General features: G+C 51.0%; 1 protein-coding gene across 1 annotated transcript in view; it reads left to right on the forward strand.

The window, feature by feature from the left end:
• Positions 1-23,748, forward strand: part of IPO4 (importin 4) — a 3,494,625-nt gene that overhangs the window by 2,084,955 nt on the left and 1,385,922 nt on the right. The window contains exon 17 of the mRNA XM_085624107.1: positions 9,557-9,680. Within this exon, the coding sequence (XP_085480233.1) occupies positions 9,557-9,680 (124 nt within the window). The remainder of the gene's footprint in view (positions 1-9,556; positions 9,681-23,748) is intronic.

Genomic DNA, 23,748 nt, shown 5'->3' on the forward strand with positions numbered 1-23,748 from the left:
CCTTATTGGCCCCTGTATAGTGTACCTTAGGTACCCAGGGCATAGGTGTACCCTAGGCCTACCCGGGGCTGCAGCATGTATTATGCCACCCCTGGCCTGGCCTTCCAGTATGACACAACTGGCTGATCACTCAGCTGGGGCAAGGTTGTGTAATCACCCCTTGCTTAGGTGTAGTATTCCTATACCTACCTTATATATAGACACATGTGTTCCTATCAGCCACTCCTATGGCAGGCCTTAACAATCCTGGAAGCAGAGTGCTTGGTAACATGTGAGATGGTGCTCTAGCATGAGCTGAGCCTGTCTGCACCTTTCGGAACCAAGTCCTTATAGCTGTTCTATGATATAGCCAACCATATACTCTTAAAGTACCTTATCTTAAACGGTTATGGTAACTATGGTTTGGCTTTATCAAAACATGTTGTGTAATGTGTCTAACACTTTGGAATAATACCCCCATACCATTTCTGGCGATGAGGATATTATTCCTCCCTTCTAGAGGGAGAAGACATGTTGAAACCTACTTACCCGGTTAAAGTTAACCAGAGCCCCAGCATCACAACATGGATGCTGCTGCCACAGACACAAGTCTGACCTCCTGCTGCTGGGAGTCCTTCCAGCGAGGGAGGCTTGGACAATAGGTTTCCTACCTTGGGAGGTGCGAGCACCACCCCAGACAGGACTTAGTGTATTGGGGCAGGGAGGGATGAAAGAAACTAGACACTGCCTGGGGCACACAAGGTGTCCCATGCATAGTCCAGTTCAAACCGGCGCTGGGGCACTCCCGCCCCAGCTCTGGCGTGAAACTGGACAAAGGAAAGGGGGTGTAACCCCTCCCCTTCCTGGTCCCACCCATAGGAGGGACCTTGCAGGTAGCCCAGCCCACTAGCCCAGTATATCAGTAGGTAGCTGAGCCCTGCAGAATTAGATTATTCTGAATCTGCAACTTGAACAGAAACGCTGGACCTTCGACATTCGACCTCAGGAAGAAGACTGAATAATCTTCCTTGTGGCCAAGGAGTGACCACCCTGGGCAACCAGGCACCATCCAGCGACCGCTGCTTGCTTTGTGACTGATCCTACGAGGGACGACTGCAGAGACTGACCAGCGCCGAGACTTCCAGACACCTCTGAACCAGATCCACATCTACAGCAAAGCTGAGACCCGTGGAGGCGACGAGGGACGTGGGACCAGCGACTTGGGAAAAGTGGCTAGTAACTGACTAGCGTGACTTCTGAGGATTCCTCGAGGCTGTGCTTGGGGAATTGAGAAGCCCTCATCCCGAGCACCATCTGCAAAGATCATCAGCTCCCCACACTTCACGTGTTCTGCGTGGTGCCCTTCTGCACCTGAGTTGCTCGACGTGTTGTCCGGTTGCTGGCCTGTTGGCTAGTGACCTCTGCGACGACGAACCTTTGATTTCAACTTGCTGGTCCGGCTCCTCCAGACTGGCACTCGCTCCTCTGTGAAAGAGAAGCACCCCAGACCTTCCTGGTCTGCACCAGAAGCAAGTCCTCCATTCTGCGTGGGTTCCGCTTGCCAAGGCTTGTTGGCTCCTAACTTGACATCGACGCCGCCGACAGCAAGAGCCTTCGTGGGACAGCTCGCCTCCTGGTCGTCCTCGACGCCTCCTGGTACCCGTGGCTGCTGCGACAAGCTTCACCTCTTCACCTGCATCTGCACGACATCGCCTGGTTCCTTCCTGGCTCCTTCCCGGCTCCTGGCTGGTGACCTAGACTCTGTCCCTTCTGCTTGCAGGTATCCTTCCTTCTTGATTCCATCCTTGGAATCCACCGGACACTCTTCACTGACTGCCTGTCAGCAACTTTCCTTCAGGCATCCATAGGAGTCAACGACGAAACCCGACGCAAGTTCACACCTATGCACCTGCAGCCCGTGGGCTAGATAACTTGAGTACTCCGGTGCTCACAAGGGTTTTGACTATCCTAGGGTCTAGTTTCCAAGTCTCGAACTCCTAGCTATCCCAGAAGTGTCCTAAAACTGTTAATTTCTAATAACTACTATTTCTATTGACTTTTACGCATTATGCGTGAGTGTTTCCACTCTGCACCTGAATCCCGTGGGCCTCCCACTTCCTAACCTTGGGTAGTATAGTGTAGCCCCAGCGATTCCCTAGGCCTATCCTGTGTTCGTGACAGTGGTTCTTATACCACTTACTTAGTATATGGTTTGCGTGGCCCCTAGGGCCTAACTGTATTACTTACCTGTGTGACTTAATGTATGCTTAAATAAGACTGTGTTGTATTTACCTCGAATCTCATAAAGAGTGCTGAGGGTTTGACTAGAATAAATACACTTCATTTTATATATATATATATCTGTTCTGGTGTCCTTTCATTTGGTATTCAAGGGATTATATATGGTATCACAGCTGGCTTCACATGCCATTCAGAGTTTAGCCTAAGACTGCTCTTGTCCATGCTACCACTAGGATAGCTGGTCTATAAGGTTGACTTTACAACCAATCACCATAAGGGTTGTTTGGACTGATACAAGGTGTACACTAGAATTAGTGACATCATCTTCTCACACCGGGCCCAAGTCATCTTGGTGGCTCCGGATTGCGCACGAAGGTACTGGTATCCCGAGCTACTCAGTATGTCCATCGATCCCCCGATACGACTGCCTCTTTAGGAGGATCTTCTGTCGCAGCAGCAGAGGACGGTCCTCCACCCGAACCTGTCCAGCCTCCACCTACATGCGTGGACATTGAGCGGCGGCAGTTGATGCCATTTGACTTGCCTCCAGAAGTCTGTGATGTCATTTTGGCAGCCAGGCGTCCCTCCACAAAAACGGTATACGCCTGCCGGTGGAACAAATTTCTTGCATGGTGCACAGCAGAAGCTGTGGATTCCCTTTCCGCCCCTCTTTCTGAGGTTCTCCTCTTTCTTCTTTCCTTGGCCCAGCAGGGCTCTGCTCTGGGCACCTTGAAAGGTTATCTTGCTGCTATCTCTGCTTTCCTACGGCTTCCTGATCAGCCTTATCTTTTCAACTCCCCTGTTGTTTCACGCTTTCTCAAGGGCATTACTCATATGTACCCTCCTGTTCCTTTCGTAATCCCTCAGTGGGTCTTGAACCTTGTTCTCACTTTTCTGATGTGCGCTCCCTTTGAGCCCCTTCATAACTGTCCCATCCGTCTTTTGACTTTGAAAACTACTTTCTTTGTAGCAATCACCTCCGCTAGGCGGGTGAGTGAGCTCCAGGCTTTGTCATCTAAGCCTCCCTTCCTTTCAGTTCATCCGGACAAGGTTGTCCTCCGGACACGTCCTTCTTTCCTGCCTAAAGTCGTGACTCCCTTTCACATCGGGCAATCTGTCACGCTGCCCACGTTCTTTCCGCCTCCGCATCCTTCAAAAGATGAAGAGAGGCTCCACCGTCTGGACCCAAAACGTGCGCTATCCTTTTATTTGGACCGCACAAGACAGTTCCGGGTAGACGACCAACGTTTTGTTGGATACGTAGGGGCTAAGAAGGGTAAAGCTGTACACAAGCGGACCATCTCTCGGTGGGTCGTGTTGTGTATTAAGACCTGCTATTCTTTGGTGAAAAAGGTTCCTCCTGTTGGGCTACGGGCCCATTCTACTCGTGCCACTGCGGCCACGACTGCACTGGGGCGGGGAGTCCCCTTGCAAGACATCTGTCAGGAAGCGACGTGGGCTTCGCTGCACACGTTTGCGAGACATTACTGCCTGGACAGCCAAGTCCGGAGGGATGGCCACTTTGGCCGTTCTGTTCTCCAGGACTTTCTGGTGTGATCTTGGTTCACAGACCCACCACCGGGGTTGGTATTGCTGGGGTATCTATTCTAAGGTGAGGAATCTAACTAACGTGTTTCTTTCAGATGAACAAGTTACTTACCTTCTGTAACGATGTATCTGTAAGAAACATTAATTAGATTCCTCACCGACCCACCCAGCCTCCCCGTTCTGCGAACCGACATCTAGGGTTAAGGTTCTCCCTTTCAGGGCCCTAGATTTTTTGGCACCAGTGTCGGTCTCTTGCATGGCTCAGCGTCCCTGGCCCGGAAAGCTGTGTACAAGAACTGACGTCAGCTCGCGAGGGCGGCGTCTAAGTACTCCGACGACGTCATGCCGGTGCACGACGTCAACGACGGACGCGGAGCCACAGACGACGCCTAGCGACGCGCAAGGGGTATTGCTACAAAAATCTTTCTGGATCCAGCCTGACGCCTGGGGATATTCTAAGGTGAGGAATCTAACTAACTAATGTTTCTTACAGATACATCGTTACCGAAGGTAAGTAACTTGTTCCTCAGGACTGGGCAGAAGAACTGGGGGATGCCAGTGGTCTTGATACCTCCCCTGAAACTGGCTTTATCTCTCCTCCCTCCGTGGCTACGGAGGAGGGTGCTACATAGTCTGTGGTGCTGCGCAAGGCGGCCGAAGCCCTTGAGCTGGAGCTCCCTGCTGGGGCTGTGAGGACTAATCTCCTCACTGAAGTGCTTCAACTGCCAGTAAGCTCCTTGGAGCCTCTGGTGCAGTTCAATGAAGCACTTACTGACTTTCTGATGGGCACCTGGTCCAAGACCTCCACAGTCCCTCCTGTGGACCGGAACATGGCCCGGCACCACCGCCCTGCACCGGTGCGACCCCAGTTTTCTGTCGGTGCACCCCACGCCCGAGAGCCTGGTTATCCAGGCCTCTACCTCCCAGACCACCTTCCCGTCCGCTCCCCCGGATCGGGAATCCAAAAGGATGGAACAGTTTGGGAAGAAGCTGTTCTCCTCCCTAAGTTTGGGGTTGCAGTCTATCAACACCGCTTGCCTTTTGGACCGTTACACCCACTCTTTGTGGGATACGGTGGCGGACGTGCTGCCTCAGTGTCCGGAGGAGGCCCGGACACAGCTCGCCCAGGCTCTTGCCGAGGGGTGGGATGCGGCACGGTATTCAATCCGATGTGAACTGGACACAACAGACTCACTAGGCAGGGCAATTGCGACCACGCTGGCGATTCATCGCCACACCTGGCTGAGATCCACGAACTTCTCCAGGGATGTCCAGAGCACCCTCATGGACATGCCCTGCGATGTTAGTCGCCTTTTTGGCGACAAAAGCGGATAGTGCGCTTGAGCGCTTTAAGGACTCCAGGGCTACGGCCAAGTCCTTGGGCCTCTCGGCCCGCGCCCGCAAACTTCCGCTTTTCGCCCCTTTCGTGGCTAAGGAAGGGGCGCCCCCTCACGTCCGTCTAGCCACAGGTTGCAGAACCAGCCTCAACGCGGACGTGGATTCCGCCGAGGCGGAGCAGGGGGACAATGAGCCGGTCCATCCACATCTGCCCCAGCAGCATCCGCCTCAAAACCCTCCTACTCTGAGCTTTCAGGCCCATTCCACGCCAGTGGGAGGCAGAGTTCGCCATCGCCTGCTCCACTGGTGTACCATCACATTGGACAGGTGGGTGGTGCAAATCGTCCGAAGGGGCTACGCCCTCCCCTTCGAGGCGACCCCTCCAGCCGTGCCACCGCAGTACCACCGCATGTCGGGGAATCACTTGCAACTTCTGCAGGAGGAAGTTACGACCCTCTTGGCCAAGGGGATCCATCAGGCGTGTTACTGGCCCAGAAGTAGGTAAAGGGGGCCTACGCCCTATCTTGGACCTCAGGAGCGTCAACGCCTTCCTCCGGAAGGAGAAGTCCAAGAGGCTGACATTAGCTCATGTTCTGGCTGCCCTAGACCCTGGAGACTGGATGGTAGCGTTGGACTTGCAAGATGCTTATTTCCATATCCCCGTCCTGCCTGCCCACCGGCGTTACCTGCGGTTCACGGTAGGCCACGAGCACTTTCAGTTTATCGTGCTCCCCTTTGGCCTCACCAGTGCCCCTCGGGTGTTCACGAAAGTGATGGCGGTGGTCGCAGCTCACCTGCGCAGATTAGGGGTTCCAGTCTTCCCCTATCTCGACGACTGTTTGTTGAAGGCGGGCTCGGCCCAGGCAGTCGTCTCCCACCTCCAGACTACGGCCGACCTCCTGCATTTGCTGGGGTTTTCCATCAATGTGCCGAAGTCGCATCTGAGTCCCTCCCAGAAGCTCCTCTTCATCGGAGCGGTTCTGGACTCGGCGCAGTTCCGGGTCTGTCCTCCGGAACAGTGGGTTCGGGATATTCAGGCTCTGATTCCGATGTTTCGGCCTTTATCCCGGGTTTCGGTCAGGTTGGTGCTGCGGCTTCTGGGTCTGATGGCCTCCTGCATCCTGCTGGTACATCACGCCCGGTGGCAGATGCGGGCTCTGCAGTAGGACCTGAAGTTTCAGTGGGCCCAGCATCGGGGCAACCTGTCCGACCATCTCTTGATCTCAGAGGGCACTGCAAGACAGTTGCAGTGGTGGCTCACGGACCGCGATTGGGTCAGTGGCGGATCACTCTCCCTTCCCCAACCGGAGCACACAGTAGTGACGGATGCGTCCCTCCTGGGATGGGGGGGCCACATGGGAGAGGCGGAGATCAGAGGCCTCTGGTCTCCGGCGGAGTCCCGGCTCCATATCAACCTATTGGAGCTGCGGGCGATCCGGCTTGCACTGAAGGCATTCCTTCCCTCTGTTCGGGGAAGTGTAGTGCAGGTGTTCACGGACAACACCACCGCCATGTGGTATTGCAACAAAGAGGGTGGGGTGGGGTCGTGGACCCTTTGTCAGGAGGCTCTGCACCGCTGGACATGGCTGGAACATCAGGGCATCACCCTGGTGGTTCAACACCTGGCGCGCTCTCTAAACGCCAAGGCAGACGAACTCAGCTGCCGGTGCATGATGGATCACAAATGGCGTCTGAACTCGGGCGTGGCGCAAGGCCTCTTTCGGCAGTGGTGAGAGCTTTGGTTAGATTTATTCGCCACCGAAGAGAACGCGCAATGTCAGCAGTTCTGCCCGTTGGAATTTCCAAGGCGGCACTCGCTCGGAGACGCTTTTCGTCGCGAGTGGAGTTGCGGTCTGTTGTACGCCTTTCCGCCTATACCACTTCTGCCCAGAGTGCTGAAGAAGATCAGGTGCAACCGGGCCCAAGTCATCCTTGTGGCTCTGGATTGGGCACGAGGATACTGGTATCCCAAGCTACTCAGTCTATCGATTGATCCCCCGATTCGACTGCCTCTTCAGGAGGACCTTATGTCGCAGCAGCAGGGGACGGTCCTCCACCCGAACCTGTCCAGCCTCCACCTCCATGCGTGGATTTTGAGCGGCGGCAGTTGATGCCATTTGACTTGCCTCCTGAAGTCTGTGATGTTATTCTGGCAGCCAGGCGTCCCTCCACAAAGACGGTATATGCCTGCAGGTGGAAAAAATGGGTGGCATGGTGAACAGCTAAGGCTGTGGATCCCCTTTCCACCCCTCTTTCTGAGGTTCTCCTCTTTCTTCTTTCCCTGGCCCAGCAGGGCTCTGCTCTGGGCACCCTCAAGGGATACCTTTCGGGTATTTCTGCTTTCTTACGCCTTCCTGATCAGCCTTCTCTTTTTAAATCCCCTGTTGTTTCTTGATTCTTTAAGGGCATTGCTCACATGTTTCCTCTTGTCCCTTTCGTAATGCCTCAGTGGGATTTGAATCTAGTGTTGACCTATCTGATGTGCGCTCCCTTTGAGCCACTTCATAATTGTCCCCTTCGTCTTCTGACTCTTAAGACTGCTTTCCTGGTTTCCATCACCTCTGCTAGAAGGGTGAGTGAGCTCCAGGCTCTATCTTCTAAGCCTAAGCCTCCTTTCCTTTCTGTCCATCCGGATAAAGTTGTTCTCAGTACTCGTCCTCCCTTTCTCCCTAAGGTAGTAACTGCCTTTAAAATCGGCCAGTCTGTTAATCTGCCCACCTTCTTTCCGCGTCCGCATCCCTCGAAAGCGGAAGAGAGGCTCCACCGTCTGGACCCAAATCGGGCACTTTCTTTCTATCAGGACCGCACCAAACAGTTCCGGGTGGACGACCAACTCTTTGTTGGCTATGTGGGCGCTAAGAAGGGACCGGCGGTGCACAAGCAAACCATCTCTCGGTGGGTCGTTTTGTGTATCAAGTCCAGTTATTCCTTAGCTAAAAAGGAACCTCCTGTGGGGCTGAGGGCCCATTTCACTCGGGCCAAAGCGGCGACCACTGCCCTGGGCCGGGGAGTCGCCTTGCAGGACATTTGTCAGGCAGCAACGTGGACCTCGCTGCACACATTTGCCAAACATTATTGCCTGGACAGCCAAGTCCGGAGAGACGGCTTCTTTGGCCGTTCGGTTCTCCAGGACTTCCTGGTGTGATCTTGGTTCGCAGACCCACCTCCGGGTTTGGCATTGCTGGGGTATCTATTCTAAGGTGAGGAATCTAACTAACGTGTTTCTTTCAGATGAACAAGTTACTTACCTTCGGTAACGATATATCTGTAAGAAACATTAGTTAGTTAGATTCCTCACCGCCCCACCCATCCTCCCCGTTCTGCGAACCGGTATTTAGTGTTAAGGTCATCCCTTTCAGGGCCCTAGATTTATGGCACCAGTGTCGGTCTCTTGCATGGCTCTGCGTTCCTGGCGCGGAAAGCTATGTACAAGAACTGACGTCAGCGCGCGAGGGCGGCGTCTAAGTACTCCGACGTCATCCCGGCGATCGCGACGCCGACGACGGACGCGGAGCCGCATACGATGCCTAGCGACGCGCAAGGGTATTGCTGACGAAAAAATCTTTCCGGATCCAGCCTGACGCCTGGGGATATTCTAAGGTGAGGAATCTAACTAACTAATGTTTCTTACAGATATATTGTTACCGAAGGCAAGTAACTTGTTCTGCATGCCACACCTCGAATTTCTTAGCACACATGTTTTTACAGCGTTTATGCATTTAAATGACATGCCAATACCACGCATTGTTTTTACATTTAAAAACAATATATACGTGGTATTGGCATGCAATGTAAATACATAATCGCAGTAAAAAATATGCGTGCAAAAAAATGTGAGGCAAAAGCATGTGACATGTTTACCTTGTTGTAAAGGCTGTTTCCTGTACCACTGGTACAGAAAGATACAACCGTAGAGGGGCAAAATGTTCTTTCTTCTATTTAGAGTTTTTCAGCGTCATTATCTCTCAGAAGGAGGAGGGTATTTACCTGCAACTGTAGTGTTGGCATTTTTCTTAGGTTCAGATACATGAATCAAAACTTTCAAGCATTAAAAAAAACAAGTATGAAAAGATGGCATGAGTGTTCCTCTCATTAGAATAGGTTTCTGTGCATTGGCTGTACGATGCTGGTCTCAGAGCTGGTTTAATGAGCATTACTAAATTGCCACTTTGTATAAGCGCAATAAATGCACCTGTGTGAAAACTTAAAGCGCCATGATACTTACACGAATTTACACCTTCCTCCCCCCCCCCCCCCCCCACCCGACTCGCCCCTGCAGTAGCCCATCTGGTCATAGAAAGTGAAGTCCACAGGCAAGGTCTCTGAACACAAAACGTAACTCAATTTGAACTGTTATGGTTAGTAAAATTTTTAATAAAGAATTTCTGATGTCTGAAATAGATTAGTTTGTACTTAAAAAATCTTACTGATTAATTTCTTCTGAATTTAGAGACACTGGGGATCCTAGCCCGCAACCTTGGTAAGGATGTATTCCTTCCTTTATCAGAAGAATGCTGCCAACTTGGTCTTAATCTCTGCAACCAAGTAGATGACCCTGACCTTCGACGATGCACGTGAGTCTGATTCTCCCTCTTAAATCCTGACACTTTTCCTTTCTTCATCCTCCTTGATTCCCACATTGCCTTCTCCTTTCTTCTGCCATGTCTCTCTCCTGCCTCCACCTCATCATTTGATTTCAGCATTTGGTTTTCTGATTGAGGATTCTTGCTGCAGATTCCTCTACTTAGAATGTTCCCCAGCCATCAGCCTGGACCCGGAAAATCATGTGTAGTATCTCTGCTCACCAGCAGGCATAGCTGGGCAGCTCCACTGTAATTTTGTTCCTGCTAGTCCGTAGGATCTGTGCATTTTTCTGACAACATAAACAATGGGTTTGGCGTCATGACTGATTCCAGACACCCCCGCAGGATAAGTTGTCCAATAGACCAGCTAGCTCACAGCACCACCGTAAGCCTTACCAGGGAGCAAATGGTTTCTGGCAACCACTGAACATGACAACCCTGATTCTTCAGGAATCATGTAAACAGTTCAGAACCTTTCGCTCAGTCACTCGTGCTCCCTTATTCTCAGAAGAATATACAGAGAATACACAGTGGGACGTTTTCAATAATATTTATTGAACCAATGTTAACTTGTATAAAATACATGTGCTGCAATGATTAGGAGACAGAGACAAATAAAGGAGATTACAAGCAACGAAAGAGTAAACAGATATATTTCAACCATGGTGCTGAAGCAAAGGCTGTATGTAGTCATATATGGAAAATACTGTAATCTAACGTACTCCTATGATGCGGACCGAATCTGAGTGTACCTAGAGTGTGTATGGGTGTAGAGTCCAGAATCCTCCGAAGGGGCGATCCAACCCCATTACCTGATTGAATAGAGTGAAGGACCCTGTCTTGGTTTCAAGTTGGACACCCCTCATGGAATGTCAGACTGGTGCGTGGCAGATTTTCAGCATGCACAGACCCTCTGGGTCAGCAGAAGGGCCTCCTCTACCAATCTTTCGGGATGCCTATTATTCATAATAAAAAGCAGCCTTTGCGATATGTGAGTGTGATTAGTAATGTTATGGATATGTAGATAGCACTGTCGCCCTGTGGATAAGGCTAGGACGACTTTTGTACCTAGTGCGTAGATAGGCCTGGTACATGATGTTTAAGGCATAGTGATAATGTTGTGCGCAGCTGGATGTGTAAACAAAGTAGTTTCAGAGAAACTAATCCAACATTGTTGTGCATGCAAATGTGTGGAAATGTTCACTGCTGAAATGGTATTTTCTAGGACAGTGTAAGAAATAAGCTGCTTCGCTACATGGGCCTAACTCAGGAATATAACACCCAATCGTAAGGGTCGATATATAAAAGCTATCTAAAAAGCATATCATAAAATGGAATAAACTACTCTGAACATTGTCTAAACGAAAGCTTCCCTTTGAAATATGCATAAAAGCATTAAAGTGATTATAATGTTTGAAATCCTAAGCACTCCTAAAGCCATGGTGCCTAGCGGAAAAAAAAAAAGTTTCGGACGAATTTTGTTGAAAAAAACCAAGCTGAACAGGTCCTACACGGGAAAGTGCCAGTCATTTCATGTGTTCTGAGTGGCAGACACAACATTGCTATTGTCCATAGCCGCAGACGACGATCCCAGAGGTGCACCGCAAAGCAGATTTATGAAGCAAAGGTGATTTACATCCAATTCCCATAGCAGCCGCTGAGGACAGACTGCATCCTGTACGTGAACGTAGAGCTGTTGTCCAAGTCACTAGGAGCCGGAGCATCCCAGGGTGGCCCAAGAAATGCATTTATCAGCAATGGAAGACACTGGGGACAACAATACCCATGGGCAATTAACGGGTCCAGCAGTACACCAATTGCGCAACCTATTGTGATCCTAGGCATATGTCCAATATGCATTTGTGGCCGCATAGTAGGCAGTAGATTACAGCTTGTATGCAGTTAAACCCAACAGGCCTGAAGGACAAGAACCAATAGCCATCCAGTTGTCGAAGTGTGCCAAACGGGTGAACCATGTGCTCACAGCATTGTAGCATAAGCAATGCTGTCTCCATTCCGAATCGTCCATTGTGCAGCAAAAAAATTAAAATTAGGATTCACACCAAAAGTAGCAGGACAAGTGGGAGCCCTCCAGCCAACCCTGCTGATCGGGGTCTGATGTATTGTATGATCCATTTTTAAGCATGGTATCTAATGTATCCTCACTATACTTCATGTATTGTTGCCAATATTCAAAATGGGCAAATGTTGGAATGCGAGATATTTACACTATAGCTAAACCAAGACAGGAAGTATGTTGGACTGTTTTATTCAGAAAAATCATTTGATGTGGTATGAGGCATGCTCTGAATAAGGCCTCTTGACCTTGAACCTGGCAATATCTTGTTCCACAGACAGATTTTATGTCTATTGTGTCTTTCCATAAGTTGTAACCCTGTATAGACAGTTGGGAAATAAAGGAAGCAGAGTAAATCAGCTTGGTGTTTGTGAGCATATTCTTCTTTGCTGGTGTAGGTGCGAGCCTATAGTAGTAAGAGGCTGGGTTGGATGTTTCAAAACCAGGAAAATATACAAATCTTTGGGGGGACACAAGGCACAGCAGCGGGACTGGGGGACTACCATTCCCGGCTTCCTTTGCAGCCGTGAGCCGACCACAACGCTCTTTCCGCGCCCGGAGGCGCATAGAAAACCCAGCAGGAACTCCTGCAGTGCGGTGGCACCAGACACAGCAGCGGGACAGGGCGACTACCAGTCCCTGCTTCCTTTGTGGCCGTGAGCCGACGCTCTTTTTGTGCCCAGAGGCGCAAAGAAAACCCAGCAGGAAATCCTGCAGTACTGGTGCACCAGGCACAGCAACGGGACTGGGGGGACTACCAGTCCCAGCTTCCTTTGCCGCCGTGAGCCGCCGCTCTTTTCGCGCGCCCGGGGCGCAAAAAAAACCCAGCAGGCACTCCCGCTGTATGGGATGAGTGCGAGCGTGCCCGGCCAAAGCCCGGGCAGGCCCATCTGCGCCTGTACGCGACTGTCAGAGGCTGGGCTGGGCCAACCCCTTTTTTCCCATCCCTCGACAGCCACAATGGGTAAGCGCAAACGACCGTGCAGTTCAGATTTGAGTAAACCTAAAGCTAAAGTTCCCTGAAACTCTGCTTCAATTATTTCTTATTTAACTACAGCAGTGGGAGCTCTAACAAAGGATATTTAAAATGCAGAGGAACAGCTGGGTTTGAGGGCTGACCACTTAGTGTTGAGCGTCTCTTCATTTGAACCTCCTCTGAGCGTACCCCCATGTGAAGTAAATCAGACGCGCTCCGTCTCTGAACATCTTCAGGAGGACGCTCAAGACCTGGCTTATAGACTTAACGGAGCTGCTTTACCCTCCCCCGCCACCCCTGCCCCCATCCCCAGCGCTTTGAGACCCGCACGGGTGAGTAGCAAGCTTACAAATCCCCCTGATTGATTGATCGAAGTTCTTGGTACTCCCACAAAGCAAGTTGACTTGTCAGAGGGTGCACAGATTTCACTAAGGGGTTCCTTGACAGCCGAGCGAATGAACTCTGGGGCAACTGCCTTACCTCCACCGCATCAGTCTGTGGCCCCGGTCCCGAGAGCCATGACAGTGGAAGTAACACAGATATTGAACTCCTATCTCTCCCAGTAGTGAGACAATTAGTGGAGAACCTGTTTCAAAAGCACCTGGAACCACAATTCTCCACCCTTATTGATGACATTTCTAAACTTTGTGAATCAATGGCCGATTTGTTGGTAGGCAAGTTGGCGCATATAGATACCCAATTGATGATTAGGAATAATAGGGGGTGGCTACCAATATGCCTGATGCATCTGCTCTGCCAAACATGGCTTCTAGTAGTATGGGGGGGGGAATCTTGTGGCCGGTAGGGCAGACCACCTGGTATAATGGAACAGGGATTCAAGAAAAAGTTAAGCTGAGGGTCTGTCTTGTGGGGGGGAGTGGGGGGGGAGGAGGAAGGCAGAAAAAAATTGTAAGAACTTGGGCAAACGTACCCCTTCGGATAATCACTTTCCTGCCAGACATGGCAAGACTCCTACAAACCGGAGCAAAAATGGGATCCCAAATATCTGTAGTTTCCAACTGCCCCCGGAAGCTACTCCCCTGGTAGCAGTTTATACAGGGCTTCCCTCACTCAAAGGGAAGAGCGCCATATAAACACAGGAGCTTATTCGTAAAACTAAATATTGCTGCAAACAACTCTCAGACAATGGGGCTCTAGCGTGCACTCGTATTATCATGGCTTGACGGGTGGGCTGGGTAGGAAGAAGGCCAAACTAAAAGAGGGTGACTGTATTATTATTAATTTTGATCAGTTCGGCATTGCAGGGAAGTTGTTCCAGGGGGGGTCCAAATCAGGGCCCAGGGGGCATTAGGGCCTTACCGCTTGGCTTCTTTTACCCACCGCTAGAGGGGCCTCAGGGTATTAGCACGAGCAAGCTGGGAAGTTCAGCATCTGGGCCAGCGAAGGCACGCCCAATGTATAGACCAAGACCTAGAGACTGTTGTCCTTTTTCCCCAACTCTTCTGCTTCTTTACCATGCCCACCCCATCTTCTAATCCACCTCCATCTTGTAAATAATTATCTAGGGAAGAGGCTGGTGAGAATAGCCTAATGGCCATAAATAGATTCCTTCGTCTGGGCCAGTTGGACAATAACAACTGACTGGATTCAGCCTCCCGGCTGCAGACCCATAGCCCAGATGATCCTAGTCTTACCATTTCCAGTCTCAGTCCTAGTCATTGGGCCGATGAGTGTGATAACCTATATTTAAGGGTTCTCAACTAGAATATCCTACCTGAGAAACAAAAGAAATTGATCATAAGTGGGCGGACTTACTGAGGGAGTTTGATTTGGTGGTCTTACAAGAGACCTGGAACAGGGATAACAATTTTTGGATTACGGGTATAAAAGTTATTGGGAAATCCGCACAGCCCTCATCAGATTGCAGTTCTAAGGGGGATTTTTAATTCTCATTTCCCTTGAACTGCCAGGAAAACACTGTTTGGTGGATACTGGTTCCTGTAATTGTTTACCGGTGGAGTAACGCCTGCCCATACATCAAAATTCCTCATTGTTAACTTTTAATACTCCTTTAAAGTAGTTTTACTAATGAACATTTATGTAATTTAAAATGTTTTTTAGAGGTTTATAGGGAGAAACAATCCACTTCTTATTCGATAATAATCGTAGGCGATTTTAATATTCACTTATGCCCAATCAATTGTCACATTACAGATTTTTTGTGTTCTGTTCATTGTTCTGGCTCGCATTTTGAGCACATGCAGCGAGGGGGCTTTCTCGAGGACCTGCTGGCTGATTTAGATCTGGTACAACCAAGTATAGACCTTGGAGAGCCAAGGATCTCTACTTTTAAGGCGAGAGGCCTGGATTGTATAATTGATTATATTTTTATTTCCCCAGTCCTGCTACCTCAGGTGGTTTCTTATAATGCACTCTGGTCTCACTTTAGTGAACAGAATCCTGTTTATCTTATATCGGGTGGGGGCATTGGATTAACTGGTAAAGCTGGGGAAGCCCCTACTGAAAATTGTTTAAAGTTATCAGACCAGGGGCGCAGGCTGAAATGGACACGGTAGTCCCGGACCTCTTTTTCCAAGACCTTTGTGTTAATGATAATGAGGACTTTGGGGTCTGTCTTGACCATACTAAGCCAGGGGTAGAAACTTTCATCGCATTTGAGAGGATCTGTGTAAAGGTGGCTAAGGGTCTTACACTCCCAAGTAGAAATCATAAGGACGTAGGTGAGAAGTGGTTTTACCATAAATGTACTGAAGCCCATCAAAAACTTTTTATTGCCTTAAAACAAGTACCCCAAGATAAACTCCACATAGCTGCATTAAGAAAGATTATAAGTGTGCCCTAGAAACCCGTAAAACCGAAATCAAACAAGAAGCCTGGAATGACTTGCTTTCGGTGGATGTTCTGAAGAACAGACCAGGTTCTGGGAGATAGTAAATAAAACTTATTTTACTGGCATTAGCAACTCCCCCCTGGAGTGTAATATTACAGAAAATCAATGGTCCACACACTTTAAGCTTATTTATGAGGATCAGGTAGATGTGGGAACTCCTACTTTTTCCTCTCAGTGTGGGTCCACATAGTTTGGTTATCTGAAAGAAACACGTTAGTTAGATTCCTCACCTTAGAATATCCCCAGGCGTCAGACTGGATCCGGAAGATTTTTGTAGCAATACCCCTTGCGCGTCGCTAGGCATCGTCTGCGGCTCCGCGTCCGTCGTTGGCGTCGTGCGCCGGAATGACGTCGGAGTACTTAGACGCCGCCCTCGCGCGCTGACGTCAGTTCTTCTTTTTTCCGCGCCAGTAAGTGCTGATCCGGGAGAGCTACCCCTTTAGTCAATTTTTGACTAACTTTTTTGACTCTTTTGGTCACTTTCTCGACTCTGGTGCCGGTAGGATGCCTGGTTTCAAGGCCTGCGACGACTGTCACCGACTGATGTCGGTGACCGATCATCACCGCCGGTGCCTGTACTGCTTGGGCCTCGACCACGACGCGGAGTCGTGCTCCGATTGTATGGCCCGGTCCTCGAAAGCTAGGCGGGAGGGGTCCCGCAAGCTTCTCGAGCTTCGCCACTCGGCTCCGCGCCCCTCTCGATCCCGGTCCAGGAGGAGGTCCAAGGATCGGTCGCGGAGCCGCACTCGACCTCGTCGCTCGTTTGGCTCGAAGTCTTCGGGTAAGTCGAAGCACTCCAAGAAGTCCAAGAGGCGACACCGCTCTTCGGACTCCCCTCGCCGGTCACGCGACTCGGCCGAGGGTCAGGGTGGTTCCACCCCCGCGGCTCCATAGGAGCCGCAGGCGCTGCGCAAGTCCCCATACCCGCCAGTCCCTGGGACTGACGCAACGCCGGCGGAGGTCAGTGCCTTCCTCTCGGCCATGAGGAGCCTGGCCCCGCCGTCGACGCCCGCTGGCGTGCCTTCGGGCCCCGCGGACTCGACTGGGCGACCTTGCGTGCCGGCGGCTCCGGCCCCGGCGCCGTTGGAGGCTCCGGCCCCGACGCCGCAGGTCCCCGAGGGGCCCGAGCCTGGGCCCCCGTCGACGCCGGTCGGCCTCGTCACGCCTCCTCCGCCGGCGTCGACACCGGTGCCACCTCCGACTCCGGTCGACGTCGATCCCCGGTTCAGCCCCTGTCCGGTCCCGACGCCGATGCGGCGCCGCCCGACGCCGCATCCGGCGCCGCTTGAGACACATTATGTCTATCGACCGGCTCCGATCATTCCTCCTGTTTACCAGGAATCGGATGACGGGGGCGACTGGGAGGGGTCTGAGGACCCTATGGCCCTTCAAGGGCAACTTTCGCAGGACTGGGCTGATGAACTGGGGGAGGCCAGTGGATTGGATACCTCACCAGACACTGGATTCATCTCTCCTCCGACTGTGGCTTCGGAGGAGGGTGCAGCTTTTTCTGTGGTGCTCCGCAAGGCGGCCGCGGCCCTCGGGCTTGAGCTGCCTTCCGTGGCTGTGAGGACTAACATCCTCACTGAGGTGCTTCAGTCTGCCGCATGCTCCACTGAGCCTCTGCTGCAATTCAATGAGGCCCTCACTGACGTTCTGCAGGGCACCTGGTCCAAGCCCTCCACAGTCCCTCCTGTGGATAGGAACGTTGCCAGGCGCCACCGCCCTGCTCCGGGCGACCCCAGTTTTCTGTCCCAACACCCCACCCCCGAGAGTCTGGTTATCCAGGCCTCTACCTCCCAATCCTCCTCCCCGTCCGCTCCTCCGGACCGGGATTCCAAGAGACTGGAACAGTTCGGTAAGAAGCTGTTCTCCTCGCTCAGTTTGGGCCTGCGGTCTTGAAACACCGCCTGTCTCTTGGACCGTTATTCCCACTCTCTGTGGGATACGGTGGAGGACGTGCTGCCACTGTGCCCGGAGGAGGCCCGGGCACCGCTTTCCTCGGCTCTGGCAGATGGGAGAGATGCAGCGCGCCATGCAATCCGATGTGGACTCTGTAGGAGAGTAGGGTCTGCTTTCTATGTTCACCCCCACTTTTTGCTTTTGCTTTACTGGTTTTCGACTTAGATGTGGCTGTGGGCCTGCTAATCAGACCCACAGCCCTGCTGTTCTCTCTCTAAATTAATACTATGTACTTTAGGTGCATAACCCATTTGGATAGGATCACCTTATTGGCCCCTGTACAGTGTACCCTAGGTACCCAGGGCATAGGTGTACCCTAGGCCTACCAGGGGCTGCAGCATGTATTATGCCACCCCTGGCCTGGCCTTCCATTCTGACACAACTGGCTGATCACTCAGCTGGGGCAAGGTCGTGTAATCACCCCTTGCTTAGGTGTAGTATACCTATACCTAACTTACATATAGACACATGTGTACCTATCAGTCACTCCTATGGCAGGCTTTAGCAATCCTGGAGGCAGAGTGCTTGGTAACATGTGAGATGGTGCTCTAGCATGAGCTGAGCCTGTCTGCAGCTTTCGGAACCAAGTCCTTATAGCTGTTCTATGATATAGCCTACCATATACTCTTAAAGTGCCTTATAATCTTAAACGGTTATGGTAACTATGGTTTGGCTTTATCAAAACATGTCGTGTAAGGTGTCTAACACTGTGGAATAATACCCCCATGCCATTTCTGGACATGAGGATATTATTCCCCCCTTCTAGAGGGAAGGACATGTTAAAATCATACTTCACTGTTAGCCTCTGACCAAAGCCTCAGCATCACAAAATGGATGCTGCTGCCACGACACAAGTCTGACCTCCTGCAGCTGGGAGTGATCCCAGCCAGGGAGGCCTGGACAATAGGTTTCCTGCTTGGGGAGGTGCTAGCACCTCCCCAGACAGCCTTTAGTGTATTGGGGCAGGGTGGGCTGAAAGGAATGAGACATGCCTGGGGCACACAAGGTGTTCCTTGCATAGTCCAGTTCAAACCGGCGCTGGGGCACTCCAGCCCCAGCTCTGGCGCGAAACTGGACAAAGGGAAGTGGGTGTAACCACCCCCTCCCAGGTCCCACCCATAAGGCGTGACCTAGCAGGTATCCCAGCCCCCCAGATTAGTATAAGAGTGGGAGTTGGGCCTCAAGACTTTAGATTATCCTGAACCTGCAAACTTGAACAGAAACTCTGGACCTTCGACATTCGACGAAAGAAGAAGACTGAAGAATATCCCTTGTAGCCAAGGAGTGGCTACCCTGTGCAAACAGGCACCATCAAGAGACTACCCTTTGCTTTGCCCACGTTCTACGAGGAACCGACTGCAGAGCCCGACCAGAGCCTTGACTTCCAGACTTCTCCGACCCTGATCCACATCCACAGCAAAGCTGAGATCCGTGGAGGCGACGAGCGACGTGGGACCGGCTACCTGGGAAAAGTGGCTAGTAACTTAAAGCGCAGCTTCTGAGGCACCCTCGAAGTTTTGCACCGGGGATTGAGAAGCCCCAACCCCAAGCACCATCTGCACCGAAGATCAGCCCCCCACACTCCACGAGTCCTGCGTGGGGCCCTTCTGCATTTTCCTGCTTGCCGCGTCTGTCCGGTTGCTTGCCCGCTGGCTAGTGGCCTTTGTGACGACGCACCCTGAAATCCTTTGCGCTGGTTTGGCTCCTCCAGACTGGCTCCCGCTTCTCTGCAAAGAAGAAGCACCCCAGACCTTCCTGGTCTGCACCAGAAGCAAGTCCTCCGTTCTTCGTGGGTTCCGCTTGCCAAGGCTTGGTGAGTCCTAGTCCAACTTCGACGCCGCCGACAGCAAGAGCCTTCGTGGGACAGCTCGCCTCCTGGTCCTGGTCGTCCTCGACGCTTCCTGGTCCTCCTGGCTGCAGCGACAAGCTTCACCTTCACCTGCAATCTTCACGACATCGCCTGGTTCCTTCCTGGTTCCACGTGGTCACTGGCTAGTGACCTTGACTCTGTCCCTTCTGCTTGCAGGTTTCCTCTCTTCTTGATCCCAGCCTTGGGATCCACCGGACACTCTTCACTGACTGCCTGTCAGCATCTTTCTTCAGGCATCCATAGGAGTCGACGACGAAAACCGACGGATCTTCACCCCTATGCACCCGCAGCCTGTGGGCTAGGTAACTTGGGTACTCCGGTGCTCATCAGGATAGTGACTATCCTAGTGTCTAGTTTTCCAGTCTCAACTTCCTAGCTACTCCGGAAGTGTCCTAAATCTACCGTTTTCTAAACTGTACTATTGCTATTGACTTTTACGCATTACGCGTGAGTGTTTCCACTCTGCACACGAATCCCGTGGGCCTCCCACTTCCTAACTAACGCTAGTGTAGTGTAGCCCCAGCGATTCCCTAGGCCTAGGCCTACTCTATTTCCGTGACAGTAGTCCTTCTACCACTTACTTAGTATATGGTTTGCGTGGCCCCAAGGGCCTAACTGTATTACTTACCTGTGTGACTTAATGTATGCTTAAATAAGACTGTGTTGTACTTACCTCTAATCTCATAAAGAGTGCTGAGGGTTTGACTAGAATAAATACACTTTATTTTATATATATATCTGTTGTGGTGTCCTTTCATTTGGTATTCAAGGGATTATATATGGTATCACAGCTGGCTTCACATGCCATTCAGAGTTTAGCCTAAGACTGCTCTTGTCCATGCTACCACTAGGATAGCTGGTCTATAAGGTTGACTTTACAACCAATCACCATAATGGTATTTGGACTGATGTAAGGTGTACACTAGAACTAGTGACATCATACATCAGGCCAACTTCTCACATTGGTGGCAGCGGTGGGATCTGAGCTTGCTGTTGTAATACCATTGTAATCTTGAGATACTAAATTGAAAGATCACACAGATATTGTCTAGGTACATATAACATAAGATTATAATACTTAAGTCCTACTGGACTTAGTAGTTGTAGGTTGAAGGGAGTAACACACCCTGACTACAACTACTAGAGAGGTTTAGTAGAAACAACTAGTGTAGGTAGGTGCACACACCACACCCTCACTAGATCATGTCTCTGAGAGGAGAGATGCTCTCTCAGGAGGGTCAGGTCTGCAAAAGACCCCCTCTAGATATGATACCTTAACATTCCAGGAGATGAGACACTTGTGTACCTCCAGAGGAATAAAACAGGGTGCAAACCCTACCCTCCTTCAGTTAAGACAACTCCTAGAGGAGTATGATACTCTTAGGGCATCTCAGGCAGGTACCCTAGGTACAGAGGAGGGTCTACCCACCACAGAGGAGTCAGATGGGACTTCAGATGAAGAGGTAGACAGCCAGGGCCAAGTAGGAAGACTTAGCCAGGCTAACCTAAGCTTACATGGGAGTTTGCATGGGGTCCCCCCATACAGACCCCCAAGTAGGCTTACACAGAGAAGCAGGAGGGACAGATCCCCTTTAAGGGAATCCATCCACTCCCATGTCTCTAGCATCTCTAATGCTTCCTCTCACAGGGGAATGACTTCCCCTGAGAGAAAGGAGCATGCAGCCAGAATGAGGGAAGCTAATCTGAGGATTCAGAGGGAAGAACTTGCCCTTGCCAAGGAGAAGCTTGCTCTGGCTAGAGAGCAAAAGTTAAGTGGGTCAGAACCCACTGGTGGCAGCAATATCCCTAAGGATAGAGACAGGCACTATGATAATAGAAACCTGAGCAAGATTGTCCCTCCCTACAAGTGTGGGGATGACATCCACAAATGGATAACTGCTTTGGAGAGAGCTTGCAAAGTACAGCAGGTACCCCAAAGTCAGTGGGCAGCTATCTTGTGGCTCTCCTTCTCTGAGAAAGGTAGAGACAAGCTCCTCACAGTTAGTGATGAGGATGCAGATAATTGCACTGTCCTGAAGAGTGCTCTGATTGATGGGTTTGGCCTAACCACTGAACAATACAGGTTGTTGTTCAGGGATACCCAGAAGACACAGACTCAGGACTGGACTCACTTTGTAGATTGTGCCACTAAGGCTCTGGAAGGCTGGCTAATGGGAAGTAAGGTTAAGGACTATACAGGATTGTATAATTTGATCATGAGAGAGCAAATACTTAACAACTGTCAAAACCAGCTATTGCATCAACACCTGATTGATTCTGATCTGACTTCTCCCCAAGAATTGGGAAAGAAGGCAGATAGATGGGTCAGGACTAGAGTTAAGCAGAAAAACCAGAACCAGGGCGGTGATCAGAAAAAGGCAGACCAGAAGGGTAATGAGCAGAAACAAAAAGACCAGAAGTCTTCACCAGGCCCCCAAAAGGCTCAGGGGGAGGGTGGTCCCAAAAAGGATAAAAAGAAAGATGGCCAAAAGAAACCATGGTGCAACTATTGTAAGTCCAACTCACATTGGTTTAGTGAGTGCACCAAAAAGGATAAGCCCCCAGCCAGCATTGCCCCTAAGGCAACTGTACCCCCTAGTTCAGCTGTAAGTGGTGGTTCCCAGCAAAAGGGTGTAGTAGGGTTAACCCTGGGAACTGAGGAGGATTCTGGCCTAGTCAGAGTACCTACTCAGGCTGTTCTGATCTGTGATGGGGACTTAGCTTTGTCCTCTACTGTAGGCCCCAGTAACCTGGGCAAGTACAGACAGACTCCTTTTATCAACCAAAGAATGGCTCAGGCCTACAGGGACACTGGAGCTAGTGTCACAATGGTGACACCTGCTTTTGTGGACCCTGGACAGATCATACTAGGTGAGAATTACCTAGTGACCAACGCTAGCAATGCCACTACCTCCCATAGTGTGGCTATTGTTAACTTCTCCTGGGGAGGGGTAACTGGCCTCAAGAAAGTTGTTGTTAGTTCAGACCTTCCTGTAGAGTGTTTACTGGGCAATGATCTTGAAACTTCAGTCTGGTCTGAAGTGGAGTATAGGACCCATGCAGAAATGCTGGGGATAGATGCACATGTCCTTGCTGTGACCAGGTCACAGGCCAAAAAGTGCACCACTGAACAAGTGCTGGATCCTGAAACTATGGACCAGTCACAACCCAAGAGAAAGAGCAGTAGGGTTAAGGCTGTGCCTTCCCCCCTGCCTCAGGTGGTGGATCAGCCCTCCCAGGAGGATGATTCTGAGAGCCCTGAAGGAACTGTCCTAGAAGAACTTGAACCTGATCAGGTTGAGTTTCTTGGGACAGGGGGACCTTCAAGGGAAGATCTGAGGCAGGCTCAATTAGACTGCCCCTCTCTTGAACCCCTCAGACAGCTGGCTGCTGCTGAGGCTGCAGGGAATGCTCAAGGTACCCATAGAGTGTATTGGGATGAAGGGCTACTGTATTCAGAGGCTAGAGACCCCAAGCCTGGTGCATCCAGGAGGTTGGTCATACCACTGAAGTTCAGAGGCTTCCTTCTTACCTTGGCCCATGATATTCCCCTTGCAGGACATCTAGGCCAGAACAAGACTTGGGACAGGCTTGTCCCTCACTTTCACTGGCCCCATATGTCAGAAGATACTAAGGAGTTTTGTCGCTCCTGTGTCACCTGCCAAGCCAGTGGCAAATCAGGTGGCACCACAAAGGCCCCCCTCATACCACTACCTGTGGTGGGGGTCCCCTTTGAAAGAGTGGGCATAGATATTGTAGGACCAATGGACCCACAAACAGCATCTGGGCACAGATTCATACTGGTGATAGTGGACCATGCCACCAGGTACCCAGAAGCAATTCCCCTGAGGACCACAACAGCTCCTGTTGTGGCAAGGGCCCTGCTTGGAGTATTCTCCAGAGTGGGCTTTCCAAAGGAGGTCATTTCTGACAGAGGTGCCAACTTCATGTCAGGATACTTGACTGCAATGTGGAAGGAGTGTGGTGTTAACTACAAGTTCACCACACCCTATCACCCACAGTGCAATGGGCTTGTTGAGAGATTCAACAAGACCCTAAAGGGAATGATAAAAGGATTACCAGACAAGCTTAGGCGAAGATGGGACATCCTTTTACCCTGCCTTCTGTTTGCTTACAGAGAGGTCCCACAAAAGGGGGTTGGCTACAGCCCTTTTGAGCTTTTGTTTGGGCATCCTGTAAGAGGACCCCTGTGTTTGGTGAAGGAAGGATGGGAGAGACCTCTCAGACAACCCAAACTAGACATAGTGGATTATGTACTTGGTCTCCGCTCCAGGATGGCAG

Source organism: Triturus cristatus, chromosome 1_1 (genome assembly GCF_964204655.1).
Source record: "Triturus cristatus chromosome 1_1, aTriCri1.1, whole genome shotgun sequence".
Classification (NCBI taxonomy): domain Eukaryota; kingdom Metazoa; phylum Chordata; class Amphibia; order Caudata; family Salamandridae; genus Triturus; species Triturus cristatus.